This window comes from Neopelma chrysocephalum, unplaced genomic scaffold (assembly GCF_003984885.1).
Source record: "Neopelma chrysocephalum unplaced genomic scaffold, ASM398488v2 Primary Assembly neopelma1_76, whole genome shotgun sequence".
Taxonomy (NCBI): Eukaryota; Metazoa; Chordata; class Aves; order Passeriformes; family Pipridae; genus Neopelma; species Neopelma chrysocephalum.
This window is the reverse complement of record NW_020897737.1, coordinates 13,785,028-13,810,635: the sequence shown is the minus strand read 5'-3', so window position 1 is coordinate 13,810,635 and position 25,608 is coordinate 13,785,028. Positions and strand designations below refer to the sequence as shown.

Here is a 25,608-nt window from a genome sequence, read left to right as displayed (position 1 = left end):
GGATGTACCTTGTCTAGTCTTAGCAGGCAGACACTGAGCCATAGAGTAAAATATGAAGGTTGAACAGTGAGAGAGTTATTGGTCCACATGGAGCCTTCTGTTACAGGTATCAGCAAACACAAAGGTAAATATGGAGAATGAATGTAATAAGATGAGGGACAGTGCAGATAATAGCATGGGATACGGGTGTGATTAGAGATTATTAACAATGCAAAAAAAAATTTGCAAAACATGCAAAAAAAATCCTGTCAGTTCATTTAAATTGGCGAGGGAACCACATAATAAACCAGAATTTTTTTTAAAATCACATTCAGTCTTAGAAAAGTGTGTTCTGTGTTGTTTTCTTCTTCTGATTATTTCTCTGTTGGTTTTTAGGTTTCTGCCCTCAACGTTGTACGTCAGGGGCATCTCTGCTGGAACAAGATCATGTCTTCTTCAACCCATTGAAGGAAAGGGGTGAGCAGCTTTCTCACAGACAATATTTTATCTCATTTAGAAAACAGTGTGCCCTGGAAGCAAATACCATCATGTATTGTGTTGAAAAGTGAAGCCAGTTCTAGATGCTTTTCATGTGTCAAACAGACTTGCTATTCTGATTTTTGTTTCTTTTTTAGCTCTGTATGTGAATGTAAGGATTTATGTTATATAGCAAGTGACAGGACTTAAGTTAAATAAGAATGAACAAAAGAGCCACGGTGAATCTGCCAGTCATCCAGTTCTCTCTGAAGGACTTCAAAGGAACATGTATGAGGGAAAATTAGAAGGAATGATTACTTGTTAACCAGTCTGGTGGGTAGTTTCTTCACATCCCTAAGAGGGTTAGTGGTTAGTTTATAGCCTGAAGCATAACTATTTATATCTCTTACAAACATCTGCTGTAGCTTGTATATGTTAAAAAACGATACCACTGAACTCCAACAGCTTCCTTGCACCTTATGTTAACGTTACTGGGTGGTCCCTTTGCTCTTAATTACAAAGGAGTAAGTAGAGCAAGTGAGGAGTGATGTATGTTAAGTGATCACTTTGTGTGCCTGTTTCAGCTCACCTTTAATCTCTTCTCCTTAGATATTCAGCTTGCATAGAGTCTCCACATTTCTAATTATGATTACTCCGTTTAGCTTCCTCCCTGCTTTACATTTTACTTCTAATTGCATTAAAGGCTTGCTTTTTCCCCCCTTTGCTTTGTAGAACACAATGCTTTTGTGAACTCCTTTCGCCACAGATATTGGTGGAGTCTCTGATTGCAGTTCACGCATCAGCTTCCAGTTACATGACCTGAAATGTTTCCTTGGGTTTTCCACACGCTTTGCTTTCAAAATAAATAGAATGGGAGTTAGTTCTGTTCTGTGTGAAGCAGACTGGCAGACTCACCCTCGGGTTGTTTTTTGGTATTTGTAACTCTCTGACTATAACACAAAGGCACAGCTTTCCTTCTACTCCCGATTCCTTTCACAAAGAATAATTGGCATTTTGAAAGCTAAGTTGTCCAGCAGTCGTGTGTTCTCAGGTTCACCTCAGATACCCAATACTATATGGCCTAAGGTACAGCTGTGCTGGTTAAAGACGGTCTTGCTGTGAGTTGAAAATCAACACACTTGAGCCAGAAATTACCACACGAGCAGGTCAGCCAAGAGCAAGGGTTGTGTGAGTGCACAGCAACGTGCCTGGGACAAAGTCAGCTGGTTTCCATCATAGCCACCTTTAACACAGGGCTGGACTGGCCTGCCTGACTCAATGTAAAAAAAGGATCAGAAACTGCTCACGTGCTCTGTGAGCTCAGTGGTGGAGCTGTGGAAGTAATTAGCTCTGGCAGGGTGGCACTGATAAACATCTGGGAGCGATACCAGCATCGCTGTCTGCAGAGTGAACATCTGCTGGGGCTGTGTCTGCTAACGAGAGCTGGGTGCTGCATCTGAAATTAGCTTATAAAAGCCAAATGTGTAAATACCTTTTCAGTCACTTTTCTTAAAGTTTAGCATAGTTTGTTTCTTACCACTTCTGGGTAATGAGGAGATGTTTCTTTTTAGTGAACCAAAGTAATTCCTCGGTTAATTGCCTCAATTTAAGTGTGTGATTAGCTCAATTTGTTCTTCTCGATTTGCTGTAGTTGTCTTCACTAAATCTCATCAGTTCCTATCTTGCCTAATAGCTTAATCTTTTTCTGCTGTAATTATAAGTCAGAGGGGAAACTCTTAAGGGAAATAAAGGATATTCCCATGTAGAATTCTTTCCAGTATTTCCCCTGGGACAAAATAGGGGAAAAGTCCTTCTAGATGAAATAATCTATGGATCTAGCTCAAAGCTGTGCACCTCCTTTCTTCTTTGGTGTGTCCTGAGGGCCTTCCAGATGTGGAACATCTCTCCCTTATGGAAATCTGGAAGGAAGGGTTGGTCCAGCTTGTCTTGTTCTCCAGAAATTCTTGCCATGCCCTATTGTCTTTACTGGTTTACATATCTTTGTTGCTTCCCTCTCCATGTAGTTCTTTCTGCCACCGGTATGATCTCACATCCTTGTGAGCTCTAAGACATTCTTCCTCTTCTACGACTGTTTCACCTTCTATTTCCTCATTTCTGACCAGGAACTTCATCCTTCTCCCACAGCCAAACAATCTATTTAACAGTGTTTTATGATGAACTTCTTCAGCTTTAGAACTATTAAACAGTGTTTACTCTTCCTTTGTTGACCATTTCAATTGTTCTAGTTTTATTTTGAGGGTGGTCTGGTCTGTACGGTGGATGTCACAGTCAGAAATCACGTGTGCCTTTTGAGGAGGAAGAAAAGCAGCATTTTCTATGTGCTTGTTCACTCTGTAAATACAGACACCTTGCCTTGGCTGTAAGCTGCCATCTACGAAATAAAATAAATGTTTAAGCTCTGCTTACAGGATGATGTTTTAGAATGTGTCCCCTCAAAGTATTTTGAAAGGTATCTCACTTTGCTGTTGTGGCAAATGCTGACTTAACTTCCAACACCAAATGATTCATAACTATAAACAAAATTTTAAAATCTGAAGTACTTCTTTCAGTGAGTGCATTTCTGTTGTTGCTTTTTTATTTTTAATTTTTGTGCGGAAATCAGTAATATTTTAGGAGTTTCAAAGAAAGAGATACTGATGTTTTGTAGACAGATATAATCTATTTTGTAAAGGAGGCTGTGTTTACATCATCCTGGTGAACTTCTCTGGTCTTTGAAGTTGTTTAAAAAGTTTTAAAATTGCAGCAACACTTAGGAATCGCACTTTGAGTAGAACTTGATGCAAAGTAAGGCTTGAAGTTTGTCCCGAGGAGTTTGGTTTGTCTCTGTGCTGAAACTGTTAACAGAGAAGGGAATCTTGAAATTTGTTCTGTGTTTCCAAAATGAAACACTTACTTGAGACTATTATAAACTGTAGGGGAAAATATCCAGAAATGTAAAAATTGCTCTTAAAAGTGGTCCTGTACCATAGTAGTGTGCAATGGTGAAGGAAAGATTTAAAAATAGTTGAAAAATTTGTGGGGATTGAACATATTACAAAGAAAAAAGTTCTATTCAGCTCTTAAACTGCTGAATGTTCTAAAACTTAGTTCTTCAATACTGGCATAAGTGAAGGAGAACAGAAAACCTGGACTTAATACCTGGATGTAATCTTTTTCAAGATATGAGCTCTGACTTCTTTTTTAATATGGATTTTTTTTTTTATAGTAGCTAAACATTAGGACTCCTACATGTCGAAAATTGAATTCTGTGGTAATAGTTAATGGTAATAGCTTAATGAGTTATGTGATTTCAGTTATAATGGCTGTAAATCTGACAAGAAAATGAACTGTAAATTAGTAATTTGATGGGTCCACTCTACCTGGTGGTGGTGCTTTGCTAGTTTATTTTTTTTTAATTACTGGGTGTCTGACTTAAAAATATTTAACTCGTCTGGGCACCAAACTCCAGCTAATGCCTAGAGGGAATAACATACATGTATTTACTTGTGTTGAAGTCCTATTTTAATTAATGTTTCCCAAAGTATCAGATGTCTCTGAAAACGAGATTTCAGAACTCCTGGGTCACTTCTGAAACTTTATAATCAAGTTGTTGAACCTTAAATTAGTTGGTTGGTAGATTCCTGATGTCAGAAGGGATTTGAGCCTTCAGTCTCTGAAAGTAGTTTCAGGCCCTAACTCTAGAATATGGGATTCATACTCATAAGTGAACAGGGTATTCCTTAACTGGTTTTGCATTTGGTTCATCAGTTTTAACTTATTATTCCAGCTACAGTGATACTCAGTGTGTTGTTAGCCTTTTCAAAACACAGAAACACGAATCTGCTGGTTTCTACATTTTATGTATTGCCTTAGAATGTTACTTAAGTAGTACAAAAATAAATGCTAAAGTTTACTTGAAGCTTGTGGATATAAAAGAACCTCAGCCTCTTATTAAAAATTTTACATTAAAATATAAAAAGATACATAGACATTTTTGCTAATAATACCTGTTACATTTTCCAACTGAATTTTTTCGTTGTTCAAATATGCATGTAGTTTTCATTGTCAATAAACTCAATGATTTCTTTGGGGAGAGATGTGCATAAATCTTATTTTTTTCCTTTATTTTTTCTTCTTGTCACTTTTTAGAGCTGGATTCTAAGTGGTCACTTTTGTAACTTTTTTTTTTTTCCTTCTAAAGAATATTTGTTCACACTTATGATGATTTGACATAATTAACGTTTTATTAACCATGATGGCAACACAGACATTAAGTATAGACAACTATCAAGATGGACAACAGGTAGGTGTGGTTCTTTTTCTCTATGAATTAAGTACAGTTAGCAAGAGGAAAAAAGTAGTGACTTTGTCCTTAATGGCTACTTTGGCATTGTTTAATTATCTGTTCTTATTTGTAAAGCAAGATCTTTAAAAAGTAGCAGCTTATCACTTTTATTCTTGGGTACTTATTAAAGGTTTAACTAATTTTTGCATGGTTTTACTTGACTTCTGGAAGAATGGTTAGGTAAGGGGTTTTACTCTGTATCTACACTGAATTATTTATGTGCTGTAATGATCCCATTTTTAGGAAAATCAAAGGAGTATCCATAATATTTTGTGTATATGTTACTTCAGTGTTCCTATGTCTGAAGTTACAACAGATAGAAGATATTTACACAGTCGCAGACTTGTTGGTCTTCAGCAACTGAAGGGAAAATTTAGTTATCTAGAATTATATGCTACTTTGACTGCATTTAAATTGGTGGAATTATGCTTCAGGTTGAAAACTGGTTATATACTTAAATTCATTTTAATGAGGTTATGGATTAGAATTGATAACTGAAAAGCTGCTTGGTCGGAGTCCAGTTTCTTATTTGAGTCAGCAAACAGCTGGAATAATGAAACATGCTCGGATATGTTGCTTTTTTGTACAACAGGCTGTATATTGCAACAATTTGAATAGCTGAATTCAAATACTGTTAGCTGGAGACAAGTCATGCCTAAAGGCCTGTACTCTGAAGATGCATTTTTAGGTTAGTCTGTATCAGCCCTAAGCAGTAGATACAAGTACTTCTGTCAGCAGATGGCAACAATGGGGAACAGTCAGAAGAAAAAGAAGAACTTTTCCCATCTTTTAGGAAATGTTGATCTGAACAGAGTCTGGGATTATTGGGGGTGTTTTTTGTTCTTCATTTCTTTCATTGCAGTTCTAATTTCTCTCTCTTCTCTCACCTGCTTTATATCTTTGGCTTTATTCCCCCACCAAGTAGATCCTGTGGCACATCACTGAAAGGAAAATCTAATTTTTTTTCTTAATAACAGATTGGGAGAGAGCTTTTTATGTCTTATTTGTTCTGTATTTCAAGCTCTCAGTGTCCAGGTAATTTGGGTGCCTGCTGTTTTTGTAGTTTGGAAATGGCCCACAGAAAATATCTTGCAGTTTTAAGTGAGCTATTTCCTCTTCACGGTGAGATAGAACCCCAGCTGAACATACTCTCTCCCTTCAAACTCTGCAGTTGTATGGCCAACATTTATAATCACTTGTCTTAGTCATCCCCTTTTAATGTGCTCCTCCTTCCTGTCATTAGCCAAGAAATGAGTCCATTAGTTGTATCTTTTTTTTTTTTTGCAAGCATTGTGGCTTAAAAGTCTTCTCTGGAGGGAGCTTTTTGCAAGTCAGGCTGCTCAGCTGGGTGGGAGATGCTGGATTTTCTCAGTTTCTGATTTTGCTGGGAGATGGCTTGGTCACCCTACAGGTGACAAAGCACAGAGCTTTCAGCTCTCCCAGACTTTCATGTTCAGAATAGCACCAATTCTTATGCTTTTTGTTGTGTGGAAATAAATTCTGCCAGAGTCAGGTTCTCCAATAGTTTGTGGAGGCCAGGCTGTCGTCTGAGAGGGTTCCTGTGAGTGATGGGATGATTTCATCCGATGGGAGGAGAGGGCAGAGCATTTCATTCTGTACAGTTGTCAGTTCTGGCTGCCTGGAGATGTCTGGAACAGTGTCCATCCTCCATCGAGATAAAGCTTGTTGGAGAAGTAGGAGAAAAGACTGCAGTGATTTCATACCTTTGTGCAGACTCTCAAAGGGCAGAAAACCAAGGAGTTTGGGTTGAGGGGTGGAAACTATGAATTTCACAGGTCAGGTTCCTTTAAGCCCTTTCAATCCAAAAGATATTTAGCTGGAGGTGATGGGAAAACCACTTTCAAAGCACCCCAAAGGTGTTCCCAGCCACCTGGTGCAATTCAGGAGATGCTCAGTTGAACCTGTGGCTCTGTGTTGCTTTTCTGGTGGTGGCACATTGTATGACTGTGTGTTAAATGGATGTGTAGAAGCAGTTACTGCTGTTTTTTCCTAAAATAATTGGTTGTTACAATAGATAAAATTGAGTGGTAAAGGTCAGGGGAGGTTGTGCTCCTGATAATTGAAAGATTTTGAAGGGACACAGAATATTTCAGTTCTTCTTGAGGAAATGTGCATTTTAATGGACAAGAAAAATTTGGAGATCCTCTTCTTCAGTATCCTGATACAAAGTACAGTAAGAAATAAAGAAAACTTCAGGGGAGAAACTTTTCTTTACATTGATTTCATCCCAGAGGATTTTTATGCAGACATCTCCATAAATTTTTTGGAGCAATGTCCTTTAGCCTGTTCCAAAAACAACCACTTCAGAGACAGAATGCTTTAACAATTTACTAATATCTGTCAATCCCATTTTAAAGCCAAATGCTGAAACTTGGAGTGACCTTTACCCATAAAAAAGTGTCAAGGATTAAAAGAGGGGTTTTGTTGCTGCTACTTTTTGTGTCACTGCCAAGTCATACCAACCTTCTGGCAATTTAGGAGCCCTTTGCTTTCCTCTTTTCCTCGAGAACAGTGCCCTTATTTTACGTCGAGCCTACAGATTTACTTGTAACTTACTCTTTCCCTACAGATGCAAGTGGTGACAGAGTTAAAAACTGAACAAGATCCCAACTGCTCTGAAACTGATGCAGAAGGGGTGAGTCCTGCCCCTGTAGAATCTCAAACTCCAATGGATGCAGACAAGCAGGCCATTTACAGGTAGTAATGGACTCGTGTTCTGTCTTTTGAAGGGTAAAGAATAGAGGATTTTTTAATTTTTTTTTAATAAATAATAATAATAAGTAGCTTAAAACCAGATGATCTCTTGGCTAACTGTCTCCGTGGTTTGCAAGGAAAGAAATGAGATCAAATTAGTTTCACTGTCAGTCATCAGCCAAGAAAACAACTTCCCTAGATAGCAGGATTCTTCAATTTCAGTAGTTTTAATGGATGTTCTAATGGATATTTAGCAAGCTACCTTAGACTGTTGAACTGTGGTCACTATTTATTATATTGTAGTTTTTATCTTTAATGCAAGTTTTTATTTTTATTGTAATTAGGTTGATCTTTGCTCATTTTTTTTTTTAGCAATAACAATCTCATGCCCAGCAATTAGCTCGAAAGGGATTAAATATTGATGTACAAACACACTAATTTGAGATTTTTTGGTGTTAAGTGCTGTGTTAAGCAGTTTGCTCAGTTTTGATGAGGTTAAATGTTGTTTCACTTTAACCATTTTATAAAGACAGAATTATTACTGGTTTTCAGGTTAAAAAAAAAGGGAAAAAATGAACAAAAAACTACCAAAAAAGCCAACCTGATGCAGAAAGACGTATTCACTCATTTACAGACTTGTGCTAACAAAATCATCTTCTCCTCAGAGCATGATTTCATAGGAGGCCTCTGAGTACAGCCTGAATACTATTCTCAATTTTTTAAAATTATTTTGTGATGTATAAGTGTGGCCCACGTTAAAGAATAGATGAATTTTATCAGAGTTCATTTAAATCTGCATTCATCCTGTTTGTAAATCCTAATTCTCATTTCTAGTGCACTGCATTAATGTATCTCTTGCTATTCAATTACAGTGAATTAAATACTATGTCAGAGCCTTTTCACTTTTGATTGCTCTCTTTATTTAAATATATACCTATTTTAGTGCTGTATTTGCCTTTACAGAGTGATAAATCAAAATGAAAATAAACTATCATATTTTGCTACTACCAGTGGTGTTAAATGCAGTCTCTTCCAAGGCTTGTCACACTTACATGAGTGACTGTGACTTTATCTGAGCTAGATGTCCTAATTTGCAGTGACATACACATAAGTGAAAATACTTATTCATGTGTTTAAACTTTTTTTTCTAGGCACCCGCTATTTCCCTTGTTAGCACTATTATTTGAAAAATGTGAACAATCTACACAAGGCTCAGAAGGCACAACTTCTGCTAGTTTTGATGTAGATATTGAAAACTTTGTAAGGAAGCAGGAGAAAGAAGGAAAACCTTTTTTCTGTGAAGACCCAGAAACCGATAATTTGGTAAGTACAAGCTGCTTGTTTTATTTCTGAAACAGTCACCACATTTGCACCTTCTTCCTAATTCCTGATCTCAACTGGTGCATATAGTTTCTCTTAACATTTTTCTTCCTGTGAGAGATTCTTATTTATGTTAATGCTGAGAAACATTTTTTTAAGTTTGTTCTGACCCCTTTTTTCCCCTCTTATCTGTAAATTTACATTGGGCCCTTCACAGTTGTTTCCTCTTCTCAGCTGGCTGAGATCAGTGTTTTGGAGACAAACAGAAACATCCTTGCCATAGCCAGGTTGACTACATATCAATTTTAGAGTGTATAGCATATATTTATAAAAACCATGTAATCAATGTAAATTTTTTCCAGCTGTTTTTTTAATCGGTGTTCATCTAATTAATGTGGGAGAAGAGCTCTTATAATATGAGCTTAGAAACTCTTTACGATATACAAATTATTTCTTACATGCTCTTGACTCCTTTAGGCTTTCTGGAAGTCCTTCTGTGATGGATCTGTGATTTCCCCTTTTTTGGATATACTTGCCTTCAGTATTTTAGTCAGAAATGAGAGTTAATTCTGTTCTGCATGAAGCAGGTCTGCTGACTTGCCAAGCCTCAGGTTATTTGCTTCATTTGTAACTCTCTGAATTCAACACAAATACACTGTTTTCCCTTACCTCTCTAATCCCAGTTTATTTTCAGAAGCACAGCTGAAATCTAGTAGGTGGAATGTAGTAGCTTTGGCTCAGTGGATGAGGAGAGAGCAGTGGATGTGGTTCATCTTGAATTTTGATGTCTCTTACAATGTTCTCATAGACAAACTGATAAAATATGGACTAGAAAAATGAGGAGTGAGATGGACTGAAAACTGGGTGAACCACTGGGCTCAAAGGATTGCAGTCAGCAGCATGAAAGCCAGTTGAGGGCAAATTATAAGTGATGTATTCCAGGGATTGATACTGGAACCAGAACTGTTTAATGTCTTCATTAATGGCCTGGATGATGGGGCAGAGTGTACCCTCAGCAAATTTGGAGATTTTGCAAAACTGGGAAGAGTGGCTGGTGCACAGATGGTTCTGCCACTGTCCAGAGGTACTTTGTTGGTTTTGGAGAAGTAGGCAAACAGGAATCTTATGGAGTTCCACAAAGGGAAATGCCATGTCCTGTACCTAGGGAGCAATAATTCCTCCCCCCCACCGGTACACCTTGGGGGCCAACCAGCTGGAAAGCAGCTTTATGGGAAACAATCTGACAGTCCTGGTGGACACCAAGCCAAGTGTGAGGCAGCAGTTCATCCTTACAGCAAAGAAATTCAACATACTTAGGCTGTGTTAGGAAGAGAATTGCCAGCAGGTCAAGGAACATGATCCTTTCCTTCTGCTTGGCACTGGTGGGACACATCTGGAGTTCTGGGTACAGTTGTGGGCTCCTCACCACTAGGCATGAATATATTGGAGTCAGTCCAGCAAAGGACCAAAAAGAAGATTAGAGGATGAAAACATCTCTCGTGAGCAACCTGGGGCTGTAGCAGTGAAGGTTTAGGGGGATAATATCAATGTACCTAAATACCTAATAGGGGAGTAAAGAAGACAGACCCTCTGACTCCTCTCAGTGGTGCCCAGGGAAAGGACAAGAGGAAATGGACATAAATTGAAACACAGGGAAGTTCCATTAAAACCTTTTTACTGCAAGGTGGATTGAATAGTACAGAGTGCCCAGGGAGGTTGTGAAGTCTCCATGTGGGGATCGTCAAAACTCAACGTGGCCCTGAGGAACCTGCCCTAGCTGACCTTGCTCTGAGTAGGGGTTTTGGATTTTACAATCTCCAGAGGTCCCTTCCAACCTCAGCTGTTCTGTGGTTTCTGTGAGCCTCCAAATATTGGTTTCCCAAAGATCTTGCATGCCTTGGCCTGTTTCCTGTGCTTTTGGTACACAAACGTTGTCTCAGATCTGTGTTACTTTGGTTGTAGATGGGTCTGCTGTGTTCAAACAGTCCTTCCTGTCAATTGTTTGTGGTTTGGTGGTGACAAAGTCTCTTGGTTTATGTGGTATTCACCTCTGTTGATGGGCTGCACAAATCTGGCTGATTTTGCTTTAGGTGGATGAGGAAGTATTTATGTCTTGGATCCTGTGGCTCCTGAGGTCAGTACTGTCTTGAACTGGAACCATGTTGCAAAATTAAAAATCTTTGGCATTGAACTCCTGTCCTGTGGTCGTATTGTTAGCTGTGACTTTCTGTTACTAGATGCCAAGTGAAATCTGAGTGCAGCTTGTCCTCTGCCTGTCCTGGAGGCTGGGAACTCTGAGCAGCTGACATTCTGTCAGGCTGATCATTTTGTCTGGGGCAATGAGCAGAAGAGTTTCTGTCAAGTAATGAACTGGCTAGTGTGGTTTTCAGTCCCTTCTTCAGCTTGAAATATTGCTGCTTGCACAGAGAATGCTGTAGATGGGCAGTTTTTTCTGCCTTGTGTCAAATAAATATATACATTTTTACACAGATTAAAAATCTCTTTTTTGTAGAGAGGGCCTCTATTTTGCACCTTTGTTACATCCTCTGTTCTTCTGTCCTTCCTTTTTTAACTCCCAATGTTAATTAAACTATTCACTTGAAAGGAGAAGCTGTTAGGGCTGTTAATTAGAACGAGCTAGAAGGGTGGAGCAGGTAGGCCAGACAACTGATTGCTCTCCACCTGTGCTCTTCTCTGGACCCAAGAGAGTCAAACAAATCAGATGTAAATGCTTGCAATCATTCAACTTGGAGCCAGAGCTAAACTGAGATAAATTGAGTATCACAGTACTCCAAGGAGCCGAATTCAAGTCCTGTCTGAAGAGTCACAGTGAGGAAATGGGCCACTAATTCAGCTGGTTTGCTTTGTTTTTTATTTTATTTCTTTTGGAGGTGGCGTGTAAAACTCAACTACACTTCACAGGTTTTGTGATGGAGCTTAAACTGATGGCTCCAAACCAGCAGAATATAATTTCATTCTCTGTACTGCCTGGCTAATTAACCAGGTAACAGAAATTATGAAGGGTCACAGATGGTGACTGTAGGGTCACTTACAGTCCTGGCGACGTTCCACATTGTGCTCTCACTTGCATATTCCAAAGGAAGAGTTTGGTTTTCATCCAAAGGAATTTTAATCTGGGTGGTGCAGGCATTGGATCAGTTTGACCATAAAGGAGGTTCATTAAGAACAGTGTGTGGTTGTTCCAGCTTGAGTAGCTCTAAAGATACAGTCTAGATTACCTTATTACTTGGGTATTATGGTTCCCATTCTGAATTAATTGGTGGTTTCCTGCATTAGTAGTATGAAGGATTTCAGCACTGGGAAATATCACTAGCATCCACCTGGAACTTAATTTTAAGGATACCCACATATTGTTAAGCCTGGCCTATAAACCAAGTTTCAGACTTTATTATCTAGATGGAGAGATTCTGTTCCTTCCAGTTAAACACTCAAACAGCATAAATTGATGATCTTGAAGCAGCAAGGCAAAGGGTTGTGGTCCATCCAGAAATAGTGTTACCAGGCCTTTTATTCTGCAGTGTCTTTCCCGAGTCTGATTTTGTCAGGCACATGGTCAAAGCAGGGTTTTTGCAGCGAAATGGATAAGAACATTTCTATAACTGTTGGCTTCTGGATGGGTCAGAACTTTGGTATTAGGATTCAGCATGTTTAAGAGAATGAGAATTTCTCAGAAGAAATTATAAGAATTTGAAAAGATGTGAAAAAAGTTACACTTCCTTGTGGAAGGTGTTTTTTAGGGTACTCCATGAAATGACATAGATTAACTTTATTTTTTATTTGGTTTATTGCTGTGTTCCTGTTTTTTTTCTCTATGTGCATTCTTGTAATAGAATTAGCCATGGTTTGTGTTCAAAACCTGCAGCACTAAAAAAAAAAACCACAAAACTGTGCTGTGGCTTCCCTGAAGTGTGAAGTTTCAGTTGTTGTCTCTTCCTGCATCTGAGAGGTGTCTAAGATGCCTCTTTTCTTTCCAAGGAAGAGCATATAGCAGGAAAATGCAAAGTTCAGTTCTGAGATCTGTTGAAAGAAAACTGAGAAGCTTTGTTCCTACTCCTGGACAGGTTTTATCAGCTTGCTCTGAGATGTAGGAAGTCTTGACGTTCTAGGTATGTGTGTATTTTTAATGCAGATCAGTTGTCTTTGGACTGGAACTCTCCCCTGAGTTCCAGTCCATCCCTAATAAATATACAGAGAAAGTGGCTTTTCTGTGGTAGCTACATTTGCTCCTCAAGAACTGTAGGCTGCAAACAGAACTTTTAAACTTTTCTGACTCCAGTGACTGACCACACAGGTTTAGATTATTTAGAGAGGTAAAAGGGAGCTACAAGTTTATGTTCTGGGTTTTTTTGCAGTAAGTATTTAGCTGTTATGGATGTGCATGGCACAGCATATTATTTGAACCAGAACTGTCCTCTATCTTGGAATGTCCTCTGCAGGTTTCTTCCAGTTTTCAATAATTTTGTTCTCTTTTCTGAGGCTTGGTCACTTGTAGTGTCTCTGTTGATGTTCTCTGAACTGGATGAAAGTGCTGATTAGCTGCAAGAAGTGCAGCTTAAGGGGGAACCTCATCAATAAGTGTCTGCAGGGAGGTGTCAGAGGATGGACCAGGCTCTGCTCGAGGGGGCCCAGCAAGACAAGAGGAAGAGGCAAGAACTGATGCCCAGGAAGTTCCACCTGGACATGAGGAAGAACTTCTTTGCTGTGCAGTGACCCAGCACTGAACAGAGACCAGAGAGGGTGTGGTTTCTCCCTCACTGGAGATATTCCAGAATCCTCTGGACACAATCCTGTGCCATGTGCTCTGGGGTGGCCCTGCTGGAGCAGAGAGGTTGGACCAGGTGACCCACTGTGGTCCTTTCCAGCCTGACCCATCCTGTGCTGCAGACCTCCCCTTTTCAAATCCCTGTGGAAATGAAGTGGAAGCTGAAGGCTGTGCTAATGTTCTTCTTACTAGACTGGAAGTGTGCTTTCTTTTCTAAGCTTTAACTACCTCCATCTGTTTTGGAATGTTATTTGCATCCACCTTAGTCCTTATATCAAGCATCAGTATCAGAAGACCTGAGTTTGCAGCAAAATCTGCTCTGTATCACTAGCCAGAGGCTCCCAAGTGCATGTGCTTCTTTCTGGAAACATGCTCAGCTTCCAACTCAGTGTCCTCATTACATGGAGTATCATCTGTTGGAGCTTCATACCCTTCAGCCCTTGCCTTTGCCATCTCTACCTCATTTTCACAGCTAAAACACATCTTGTAATCAGCCAATGCTCTAAACTGCTCTTTTTTTCTCCATTTGTATCCTTTTGTGCTTAGGACTTACACAGACAGGCTCCTCCATGTCTAAGAGGTTGTTCAGCGTGAGTGTTTGCAGATAATTTTTTAGAGCTTTCACAGATTACATGTTTTAAGACTTCCACTACTTAACACTGTTGGTTTTTTTTTTGCTTAGTATTAACCCAGATGCTGCATAAATATCATGTTGCCTCAGGGTGGTTCCTACCTCTTGTGTAGCTTCTGTTCAGAGTAAACTCTTCCCCTATATGGGTGACTTTTCAAATTACCCCACATTCCTAGGACCATAGGGTGGTTCAGGTTGGACTACAAGCTCAAGTGGTCTGTAGTCCAACCTCCTACACAAAGTAGGGTCAGCTCTTAAGTCAGAGCAGGTTACTTAAGGCTTTGTCAAGTCTAGAAACAATACAAAACAAGGAGTGTTAAATATGCTCTCACTTTTGTATTTGAACAGGACACTCACTGACTTTTTTGAAGACCCCCTCAAGTTTTTTGTTTCATTTGGGGTAAGGATTTTTGGTTCAGTACCCTCTTCTCAAAGACTGTCCTATTGAATTCTTAGTTGTGTCAGCATAAGTTGTAGTGGTGAAGCAAGCTGATGTAGTTTGAATATTCTTGACTGAACAAGTCACACTTTTGCATTTCTGACAAGTGTTCTTAGTATTTTAATGTGTAGAACCTAAACATCTAGTTATACCTTTCCTAGCTATGTCAAAATAGGGAAAAGAGGTTTTTCAAATCAAAACAAATGAAGACAAAATACCCCCCTCTCCCAGAGTTTGTGTTCTTCCCCTGAAGACCTAAATTACCCCAGGAGAATTTGGGTCAGGGAGGTAGCTGAGCTGTGAATGAATTTTATTGGTTTGGGTTTTTTTGCGAATGGAAAGAGTTATTTGAGTGAGAAGATTATGTGTCAGTATATGGAGATTCTCTCATGCATGTTGTGTGAAATTATAGTCCAGGTTTATTTCTACATCTGAAAAAACTGAATCAATTGGCACATAAAAATCCATTGTTCTGTGGCATATTCCATTCCAGGAGCACTTAAAACCAAAAACGTGGTGGTAGATTTTGAAGTTGTGTGTTTTAAGAACACAGGACTTAAATATTACTGCTGCCCTGGCCTGTCTGAAAACATTTCTTTGTACTGATTTTGTTCAACATGGGTGATTTTATCAGGAGTTCTTGAACTTCTGCTGACATGGAACTTTGGTCCACCCATGCTGCAAGAGAGCAGGAGCCATATGGCCACAATTAGTGTAGTTGTAAATTAATTAATAAATCTTGATGACAGGCATGGCACATTTACAAAGTTCTGCTTGCCTTCTAGCACAGCTTCCTGCAAGAGTGGTGTGGCAGTGTGTGGCTCTGGAGAAACCTGGATAGTGTTGCTGATTCTTGATTTATGGTTAATTCTGACTTTAATTCAGTTTTCACTTCAGGTATTGACCATCAATTTGAAACTAAATCTAAGCTGAAGAAAGGACTTTTATTTTTCCTCCAAACACATGCTGATAAATAAATAATACAAATATGGGTAATGTTTTAAGAAAAAAAAAACCCTCTTGACCGAGCCAAACTAATCCCTAATATAGTTAAATATTATGTGTCCAAAGGCATATTTTTATTACCTCAGTTTGAGCTTGAATGTTTAAAGCACTCACTGACATATGTGCAATGTGTTGATCTGCAACATACGAAGAATTTTCTGGTTTAAGCTTTTTTGTCTCTGGAACAGAGTATGTTTAGACATGGGTGACCTTTGTTTTGTGGTAAAAATCTAGTTAAATTTGCATGGTTTAACTTTGTTGTGTTTAAAGGTACTTAAACAGAGTTTAAACAGCAACCTGGGCTGGTTTAGAAGATCACTGTTTTATGCCTCAGTGCTGGGTCGTTGCACTTATTATTTCAAAGCTTTTGGTCCAAAGAGTTACCAGATACTAATTTGGATCCACTGCCTCACATCTACAGCTCATATTTTTCTGCAGCTGTGCTTTGAAATATACATGTAATTTTTTTTTCTTTTTAGCCCTGAGAAGAAATAAGATTTTCTTCCTTTTTTTTTTTTTAAAATCCTTTCATGTTTTTATCTCTTGTTTATTTTAACATAAAATTGTCTACTACCCTGGGTGAGTGTCCTACAACTTCTGCTGGAAAAACAGGGAGAAGATCTGTCACAGTGAAAGCTAAAGTGTCATGGTGGAGAGGGGAGAATACCCAGAAGTTTTCCTGCCTTGGTCTCCTCTAGGTGCTTTGAAAAAAGGCAGCTTCAGCTCCCATTTGGCTTCTTGAGTTAGAAGTAATAGGTGGATTAGTTCATAAGGCATCATTTCTGGCCATTGGATTCAGTGCTCTGGCCAGGGAAGTGACCCTTCATATAGGAGAAGTTTTTCCAAATAATTATAAAATCAAGCTCTGCACTTTGCCTCAAAATTATAATTACTCAGTTTCATAAAACCAAAGGGTATTTCTCTGGGAGATCTAACATAGCACATAAATGTTGGGGGTGGCATGCTGTGTAAAAAATAATTACTTTGCTAGTGTGTTGTGTACATATTTGAATGCCCTGGATTTCTTACTGCTTCATGAAAATTTAGACCATCTGGGTTTAGTTTTAGCTTTTGATCTTCTGCCATGACCCTTACAATCACCTAAGCTATTTTTATGCAGTATGTAATGCCACTGGTTATCCAGGCTTACAAGTCTTTTTCTTACAGTAAGCATGATAAGTATTCTCACCATGTACATATGTCCTGCACTTTGATTTTTGTTTAAACATGGATTTTTTAATTGGGTTTCATGCTTTTTATTTAATGATTTATATTTCAGAACCAGTCTCCTCACCTGAAAGTTCTTTACAAGGTTTTACCTGAGAGTTGTTCATCTTTGACATACAGTTGCAGAGGAACTTAAATAAAAGCTGTAGGACTGACAAACTCTTTGGTTACTTTAAGCTTTGTTGAACAAGGTGACAAAGCTTGGGACCTCTTTATTCTAATTTAATTGAAAGATAAAAGCTGTTGTGTTTTGGTTACAGGTGAGATGACAGGCTTTCACCCTCCCTAGCAGTCTGTGTGACAAATTTATGACTAAATCACAGGAGGGTTTTCTCAGTGTGTCTCAAAACTCATCTGTACACTTTTGGTTTCCTTGGGTCAGGTTGTAACGTGGAGCTGATATCTCTAAATTACAGAGCTCAAGAAAACTGCTGGTGGCCAAACCTGCTCCAACCTTGCTTTCCAAATAATATGTGTGGATGAGATTACTTTCCTTCACTTTCAGTCTTGTGTGGTTTATGACACAGAGTTGTTTGATGGGGTTAAAGATCACCCCCTGCCCTGCGACACCTTTACTGTGCTCTGTCTTCCTAATGTGTCACATGTGACAAAGATCATGTTGTCCTGTTCTGTTTCCCCTGGGTTGTAGTTTACTTATGTTCCTTTCACATTTCATGACTTAGCAATTAGCAATTCTGCTTTGATTGGGTGAACTTCGCTACTGGAAAGTAGAGTTTTGCTTAAATCTCACGTTAAATATTTTTTGAATTAACAGTTATTTTGTTTCTAACTTTCTTTCCCCCCCACTTCTCTCCCTTAGATGGTAAAAGCAATCCAAGTTCTTCGTATCCATCTGCTCGAGCTAGAAAAGGTTAATGAACTCTGCAAGGATTTCTGTAGTCGTTACATTGCCTGCCTGAAGACAAAAATGAACAGTGAAACTCTATTAAGTGGAGAGCCTGGAAGTCCTTATTCACCTGTGCAATCTCAGGTATGTTCCAAATACATCTAAGTGTGTTTTTGCTTAGATTTCCTTAGGAACTCACAGCTGCACTTCTCTTGCTATTAGTTTGCAAACAGAGTTTCTGCAATTTCCTGTACTTTCTCAAATCAGTTACTAAGAGTAGGAAGAGCTATTTTATTATTTTTTTGTGTGCACACCTATGTGCCACTGCCTGATGTTCAAATATGCCAGAACACGGACTCAATTTTTTATTGTCTGTCTTGCTTTTATGATTTTCCCTCAGTTCAGCAAGTGTAAATATTCAGAATAGCCTGGATTTGCTGTTTAGTTGGAAGGAGGGTAGGAAACAGAGTAAACAAAGGAGAACTAAAAAATTTCCTTGTTAAGAAGGTCTCTTTAGTTTGGTTTGCTTCCTTGAAATATTGAGGTGACTGATACAGTTTATACACAGTCTGTATTGTGGGACAAATAGACAATGTCTGATGGATTATAGTTGCAATATTTGAGATGTCTGTCATTGCATGTCACCTCAGGTAAATGTGTAATTATGGACAGGACCCATTTCTATACATATGAACCTCAGTTTATATATTGTTGACATTACTAAAGACAATGGCCAGTTGCATTTTTTGTAGTAAATTGGTGACAATTAACAATAGTTTGTATGTTATGGTTGATATTTTTGCTGTTAAATGCTGCAAAGTGAGCCCTGACACCCAAGTACCTGCAAGATACTGAGTCTTAAGGGGTGGCCCTTCTCTGAATTACTCATGTGTCTGATGATCTGTATTCAAAAAAGCCTCAATGACTTTTGAACTCCACTTTCTGCACTCCTTACTTAGGTTTCAGTGTCTGGAAGTGTGGAAAGGAGATTCTAAAATCAGATAAAAAGAACCCTTTTAAAGGTGTTTTTTGTATGTCTCCTGCATTTTGCATTTGCTATCAAAAGGAATTATTCATACATATTAAGGAATGCAGAAGAGTTTGCCTGGTCAGGGTTGAGTAAGAACTATATTGAGCAGAATAAAACATACTGGGCATCTTGAATACTTAATACATCATTTTGAAATTGATGGAATTAAGGTAATAACTAAAATTCTAAAGCTTTGATGCTTGTAATCAGAGCACCAAGGGTCATTTCATCTGTCCTTTTTCCCTGGTGTTTTTGGAGACTGTTTCTCTCGCTATATATACACCTAGAACTAGAATTTCTGAAGGTAGTTTTACATCTAACAGTTGCTTTCATGAGGGTTTTCAAAGGTAATGGTTGGTGATAATGAGGAAGTTAATATAGGTAATGATGAACCTCTAATGAAGTCTCTTTCTCTTTGAAAGTAATCCTGTGATTAAGCTCCAAATGTATTTTAGAACCAAAAATGCATAATACAAAATAAAAAAACACACAAGCATGATTTATCTCCTTACAAAAAAAAAAAAAGTTTAAAAAAATGCAAGCAACTAATTGTTTTATTTTTCTAGCAAATTCCAAGTGCCATTGCAGGCACACTCAGTCCCCAAGGGATTATGGTGCCAGCATCAGCATTGCAGCAGGGAAATGTAACTATGGCAACAGTAGCAGGTATGACAAAGTAAAAACAACTGGCACCTTGCTCTTCGTGTTGGTTTCTTTAATAGTTGTTACAAAAAATACACAAAGACTTTAAAAAATGTGTTTTAACTCTTAACACCTGAGAAGTTGTTGTAATACAGTCAAGTGCTTTAATGTTTTATGAAGGTTTAATTTTTTGTATACCAAGCATGACTATGTGAGTGGCAGTTACAGGTGTATAATATTAAGAGATCTTTCTGTACAACACTACAAAGACATTTTAGAGACTTTTTTTCCCTTTAAAAAAAAATTCTGTTTGACAAAAGCATGCATTACCTAAAACATTGCACTTGTTGGCTGCCTCATGCTCCCTGGAGTTGAGAACCACCCCTACAAGTCTGTGTCCTTGTTGTCCTGCTGTTGTAGAAATGACATTTTAACTGAAACACGTTATCTTCCTTCTAAGCAGGGTTTTAAAACAAACCCATCTGCCTGCCCTAACCACTGCACTCACATAGGTGTGGTTTTGGTGTTGAGACCCTTTTTGAAGACTTAGTTAAAACAAAAGGATTAACTTTTTTTTGTAGCCTGATAATCATGGCATTTTCCTTTGAAAATAGATCTAGGATGCCCAAAATATAGGGAAATAAAGTCAAATTTTGTACGGTCTTTTGTGGATGGAAGAAAGCGTTAGTGTAGCAAAGAGCACATCTTACATGGTTACTAGAAAAAAACATAGTAAATATATTATGAAAGCTCTTGTATTGTCTGCAGTGCTGATGTCTTTATGTATTTAAAGAGAATAATACTTGAAGGGTTTTTACTTACCTGTAATGTGTGTTGCTGTTTTGCTTTAAGGGGGGACAGTGTATCAGCCCGTCACTGTGGTCACTCCACAAGGCCAAGTGGTGACACAGGCACTGTCACCTGGGACTATCCGGATCCAGAACTCTCAGGTTTGTTTCATGGGCTTCACAGAATAGTTATTCGGGGTTCAGATAAATCTCAGTGGTTTTAAGAGGTTTGGTTTAAATTTGGCAGACTGTCAGAACGAGCTCTGTGTACACACACGTAGTAACTCATGTAAAATTAGTGCAAGCACTGCTGTAGGAGCTACAAGTTGTATAAAGTGGCATAATTTGGAGATCTCAGGCAGAGCTCCCTTGCCACATCATAGTTCCTACCTGTTAAATGTCTTCCTTTACTGATGGCAGAAGAGTATAGGCACATAAAAAAAAAAAGAACCAAAATTAAAAAATAAAACCCCCACCCCTAACCTCCTCCCCAAGGGAAAAAAAACCAACCCTCCAAAACAAAAACCCCTTTGAATTAAATAGACACTTTTTCAATTATTACAACTTTTCTAGTTGTTGAACGAGGTTTAGATAGATTTACTGTATTGCATTATGGTGCCACACTGCTGTTGCCAGAAATCTGACTTTTTCTCATGGTGGCAACCACTAGTACTGTGAAACTGTATGTACTTCAGAGTCTGTATATTTTGGGAAGCATTTTGCCATAAAACCTGCAAGATACTCAGTTGAGACTGTGGGAGATCCTCACATTTGGCTCAGTGTGTCATACCCTGAAAGATAAGGGCCAGCACTCTTTTGGGGGAGGCTCCTGAGAGTTGGATCTGGAGAGTTCAAAGGAACAACTGAGGAAAAGGAAACATGAAAACTAGACCATCTTTAGTTACAGAAAACCTTGATCGCTTTCTCTTGGAGCTGGAAGTGGTAAATCAAATTTTCCAGGAATCTGGAGTCAATTAAAAATGTGAATGAGGAGCTACCATCTGAATCTGTTGGTAATCACTGACTCACTGGCTTCTTTTCTTCCTTATTCTGACTTTCCAACCAAAAAAAGCGTGCACAGAGTGTTCTTTTAATTGGCAGGAGCATGTATGTACTTGCCTAGAACAAATACAGTTCTGTCTTCAGACACCTTGCAGAAAGAAATGTGTAAAATTACTCTCCTATACTGAAGTGTTTTTGAAGAAAAATGTTTTTTATACCTCTTATGGGAAAAAAAAAAAACCCTGAGTCGAAAATAATGCCTATAGTCTATAAACAAAAGAAGGACTTGACCTTCTATACACATCTGTGGCTACTCTTGATGTTAGTAGGAATCTCCAGACCCACCTGTGCATAGGTTTGGACCTGGATTCCTTGTCACCCATAGAAAATCCTTCTTCAGTTTCTTCTTTTTGAGTGTTTCAGAATGCTTTGGAGGTAGGGAAAACTACTGGTGGAGAGCTATTGAAAGTTCATTATAAAGCCTTCATATACAGGCAGATTATTTAGAATGTAAAGCATTGTTTTGGAAATAAAGGTATGCTCCAGATATGTATTTGTTGTAATTTGATAGTTTAAACCTTGTTCAAAACTAGTTTCATACAGGACGCAGACATAATGGTTGGCTTAAGAAATTGCTCCAGTTTGTCTGAGAAACCTGATTTAGAATGATTTCAATTATAATTGTCTGAAATAGAATCTTATATGCAATTTGTACAGTATTTCTTCTTACCTCTGTGTAAGCATTTAAGAATGTATTCCTAAATGTTCAGATAACCAGTGTGCAAATGATTTGATGTATCCATAGAAAGTGAAAAACAAAGAGGAAGAAATATGAACCTTTAGGAAGTAGTAAAAGTGTTGTGAAGTGAATTACATATTCTACCATATAGGTCTTCTTGCTCTTTGAGAATTTAGATGCATTTTTTAACAGGACCTTTATCATCATCGTGTGCAACTCTAGCATAATAATTAATTTTACTTTACCCTTTGTTTAATTCTCAAATCTGTAGTATTTTACGGCTTCCATAGTTGTTTATATTTGCACACAGTGAGTTTATTCAAAATATTCAAGCCTAATGTCTTTTTGTTCAATAAATGAGTTGTTCATTCATTGATACAGAACTATTACTGTGCTAACTGCCTTATTTCTTCCAAAATTATGTGTGCAGCTTCAGTTGCAATTAAACCAAGATCTAGGCATCTTGCATCAAGATGATGGCTCATCAAAAAATAAAAGAGGAGTTCTTCCCAAGCACGCTACAAATGTGATGAGATCTTGGCTTTTTCAGCACATAGGGGTAAGGACTGAGCATGGTCAAGAGTTACAGTTTTTTTATGTAACTCTTTTATGTGGTCTCTTACAACTTTGCTTCACAAAGAAGGTGAATTTATTCTCTTGTCCTTTATGTAATCTCAGTTCAGTTTTCCCTGAAGTCATTTGGAGTAGTTCCACAATCTAATGTCAGTTGATTTTATTATTATTTTAATAAGCGTGTTACGTTTGTACTTCGTGGTCTCAATAAACATGGTTAAAGGGAAGCTTTCTTCGTTTCACTGTGCTGAGTACTTAACACTCTCTACACCCTGGTTCATGGCACAAGGAAGAATAATTCCATCTGTGTTTTATGGTGTTTTGGGGGTATTTTTGATAGAGAAAAATTTCAAATTTTCTGACTTTATCTCCTTTCCAACAATCCTAATGTGTACCAAGTGTGTTACTATCTACTTGTGCTTTCAACTTACCTCAAAAGGCTAAATGGGTCTCAAGTTATATTTCAGTGTTTAGTTGATGGATATTTTGTGTTTTACAACTATTTCACAGCAGAAAACTGATACAGGGAAACCGCGTGTGCGCCTCTTGTGTTACATGCACTGACTTCATCTGTTTAGTTCAGAGCAGCTTTATTTAACTAGAAAGTGCTTGTCAGTGCTCTCATATGACATTGCCTTTAGACAGCATAACTAATCAGATGTTATCACATGCTGTGTTGCCCTGGGATCACGCTGTTTAATAAAGACTGTCGGCCATGAGAAGCTTTTTCTTCTGAATTACACATCAGTAGTTTAATGGTGTCATAGACACTTTCAAGGATAAAAATCAGTTCTGTGTGGTAAAGCACTCCTTGTTAAATTATTTATATCTATAAAAGTTTGTGAGGTTTCTAAAGTTCGTGTTTTAATGAGTCAGATGGTCTTAATCCAGCAGCTTTAATCTGTTTTAATAAAGGAATTCTTATTTTTGATGAGGAGCAGCTTTAATCAGTTGTAATAAAGGAGTCCTTATTTTTGATGAGGAGATGAAACAAGCTTATGCCTTTTTTTGTTTGCTTTTTTGGCCTCTTTAGCATCCATATCCAACAGAGGATGAGAAGAAGCAGATTGCAGCACAAACAAATCTGACACTACTCCAGGTTAACAACTGGTAAGAGCAAAACCCTTATTTAATATCTGTCATCGTCTCCACGTGCTTACAACATAGAAATACTTAAGAGTGTAAGTTGGATATCTGGAATTGAACTTGCTGTTCTACATATGCTACAAAATATGTATAGAAATACAGGAGTTGTACACTGATACACAAGCATGTCATTTTTATAAGGTATAATAACCCTCATGCCATTTAAATTATATAAGGACTCCAGAAAACACTGCAACATTAGGGAGTTATGTTCTATTGCTGAGAGAGATGGAAGTACTCTCATTTCTCTTCTGCAAAGTAAAGAAATGGAAGATTAAAGGTGTTCAGTGACCTGAAGCTCTGAAAAGGTTGCAAACATTTAAGAAGTTACTGTCAACAGATATTGATTCTGCCCCTGTATCAAAGGTGCTCTTCTGAGCAGTGATGCCTGGGGAGTGGCAGTACCTCAGCTACACTGGTTCATGGTTCAGCATGTTTTAGCATGTTTTATCTTCACTGGAGCTGTAAGATAAGACACCTGCCCCCGCACAAGAGAGGAGGGAAGGTGCCAACACGCACCTATTCGGCTTGTGGGTTCAGTTCCTAAAATTACTGCAGCAAAGTCCAACAGGGATCTTCCTCAGATTTCAAAGAGGACACTGGCTGCGTGGCTGCAGAGGGGTCCAGTGGGGAAATACTTAAGATAGTGACAGAACACGGGTTCCAAAAGTGGAACAGTGTAACTCTGCCTGTGGGACATGTAGTCACGGAGCTCTGTGGCCTGGGATCCGACTGCTGTCTTTGAAGAGCATTTTATTGCACCACATGGACCTGCCAGCTGCAACCAACCTCCCTCCATTGCAGGCAAAGGTGTGTCCTGGCTGTGTTTTGTCAGATTTAGGGATGATATCCTCAGTCCCAGCTCCTTGGCACAGCTCCTGCATTGAAGTTGATTCAGTTAATTGCTGGTAGCTAATGAGATGTGGTTTAAGCATTGTCTTATTCACTAGCAGGAAGGGGAAGAGCAGCAATTAACATGCTAAAATAAACAAGTGAAAACCAGGGAACTAAAAGGAATTGGGAAAGATGTTAAAAATGTGTTGGCTGTTGTCTCCTGGATCAGGAGCCAGCCCTTGGAAAGCCAGGAAAGCCTATAAAATAAGTAATGCAGAAGCTCAAGGAAGTAAATGAAACCAGACCAAACAAACTAGGTTAGGCAGGGGCTAGATTTTAGGTGGACTCTAATGAGAAGAGTGTCAGCTTTCTGAGCTGTGCTGTCAGCAAGTTTTCTGGTGCTTAGTTTTTAATAAGATCCTGAAGTGTACATCTGTTGTGCTGTCTGGAGGATTTTTCCTTCTTAGGTGGGGCGAAAAAAATGCTGCAAGCTGCAAAATGATAGAAGCACTTTCTTAGCTAGTTTGCCAAAATCAAAGGATGTGGGTATTCTGAGAGCAGAAAAAAAGCTTTCCAAAAAAAAAAAAAAAAGTGAAGCCCAGCTGATGGGGAGAAGATTTTATATTCCTGATTTTTTTCCTTTCCACTGCATGCTTTGTGAATGTGGGAGAGAATTTGAAGCAAACTGGTCACAAGTTCTCCTTGCCCTCGGTTGTGTTCAGGTTTATCAATGCTAGAAGGCGAATTCTTCAGCCAATGCTGGATTCCAGTTGCTCCGAAACTCCCAAAACGAAGAAGAAAACAGCTCAGAACAGGCCAGTGCAGAGGTTCTGGCCTGACTCCATTGCCTCAGGAGTTGCTCAGCAGCAATCCAACGAGCTCACGATGTCCGACGGTAAGGAGAGACCATGGATAGTTAATTCCTTTGTAACAGGGAATTGAAGGGATTGATGCCTTTGGGGGGATGGGGAACTTCTTCATGTTTCAGCATAAATGTGGTTTTAATCCGGGAAAACATAACGGAAACGTGTCAATTTTTTTCTCTTTAATTGCCTGTGTTTTTGGAGGAGCATTTTATTGGATTTT

At 38.6% G+C, this 25,608-nt stretch overlaps 1 protein-coding gene across 2 annotated transcripts in view; it reads left to right on the top strand.

The window, feature by feature from the left end:
• The window catches only part of PKNOX1 (PBX/knotted 1 homeobox 1), a 42,542-nt gene that overhangs the window by 10,348 nt on the left and 6,586 nt on the right, over nt 1-25,608 (top strand). For both annotated transcript variants that reach the window (XM_027688847.1, XM_027688848.1), the window contains exons 2-11: nt 376-456; nt 4,658-4,759; nt 7,392-7,519; nt 8,668-8,839; nt 17,742-17,912; nt 19,365-19,464; nt 20,293-20,390; nt 22,400-22,528; nt 23,576-23,652; nt 25,245-25,417. In XM_027688847.1, coding sequence (XP_027544648.1) covers nt 4,709-4,759; nt 7,392-7,519; nt 8,668-8,839; nt 17,742-17,912; nt 19,365-19,464; nt 20,293-20,390; nt 22,400-22,528; nt 23,576-23,652; nt 25,245-25,417 — 1,099 coding nt within the window. In that variant the 5' untranslated portion in view covers nt 376-456; nt 4,658-4,708. The remainder of the gene's footprint in view (nt 1-375; nt 457-4,657; nt 4,760-7,391; nt 7,520-8,667; nt 8,840-17,741; nt 17,913-19,364; nt 19,465-20,292; nt 20,391-22,399; nt 22,529-23,575; nt 23,653-25,244; nt 25,418-25,608) is intronic.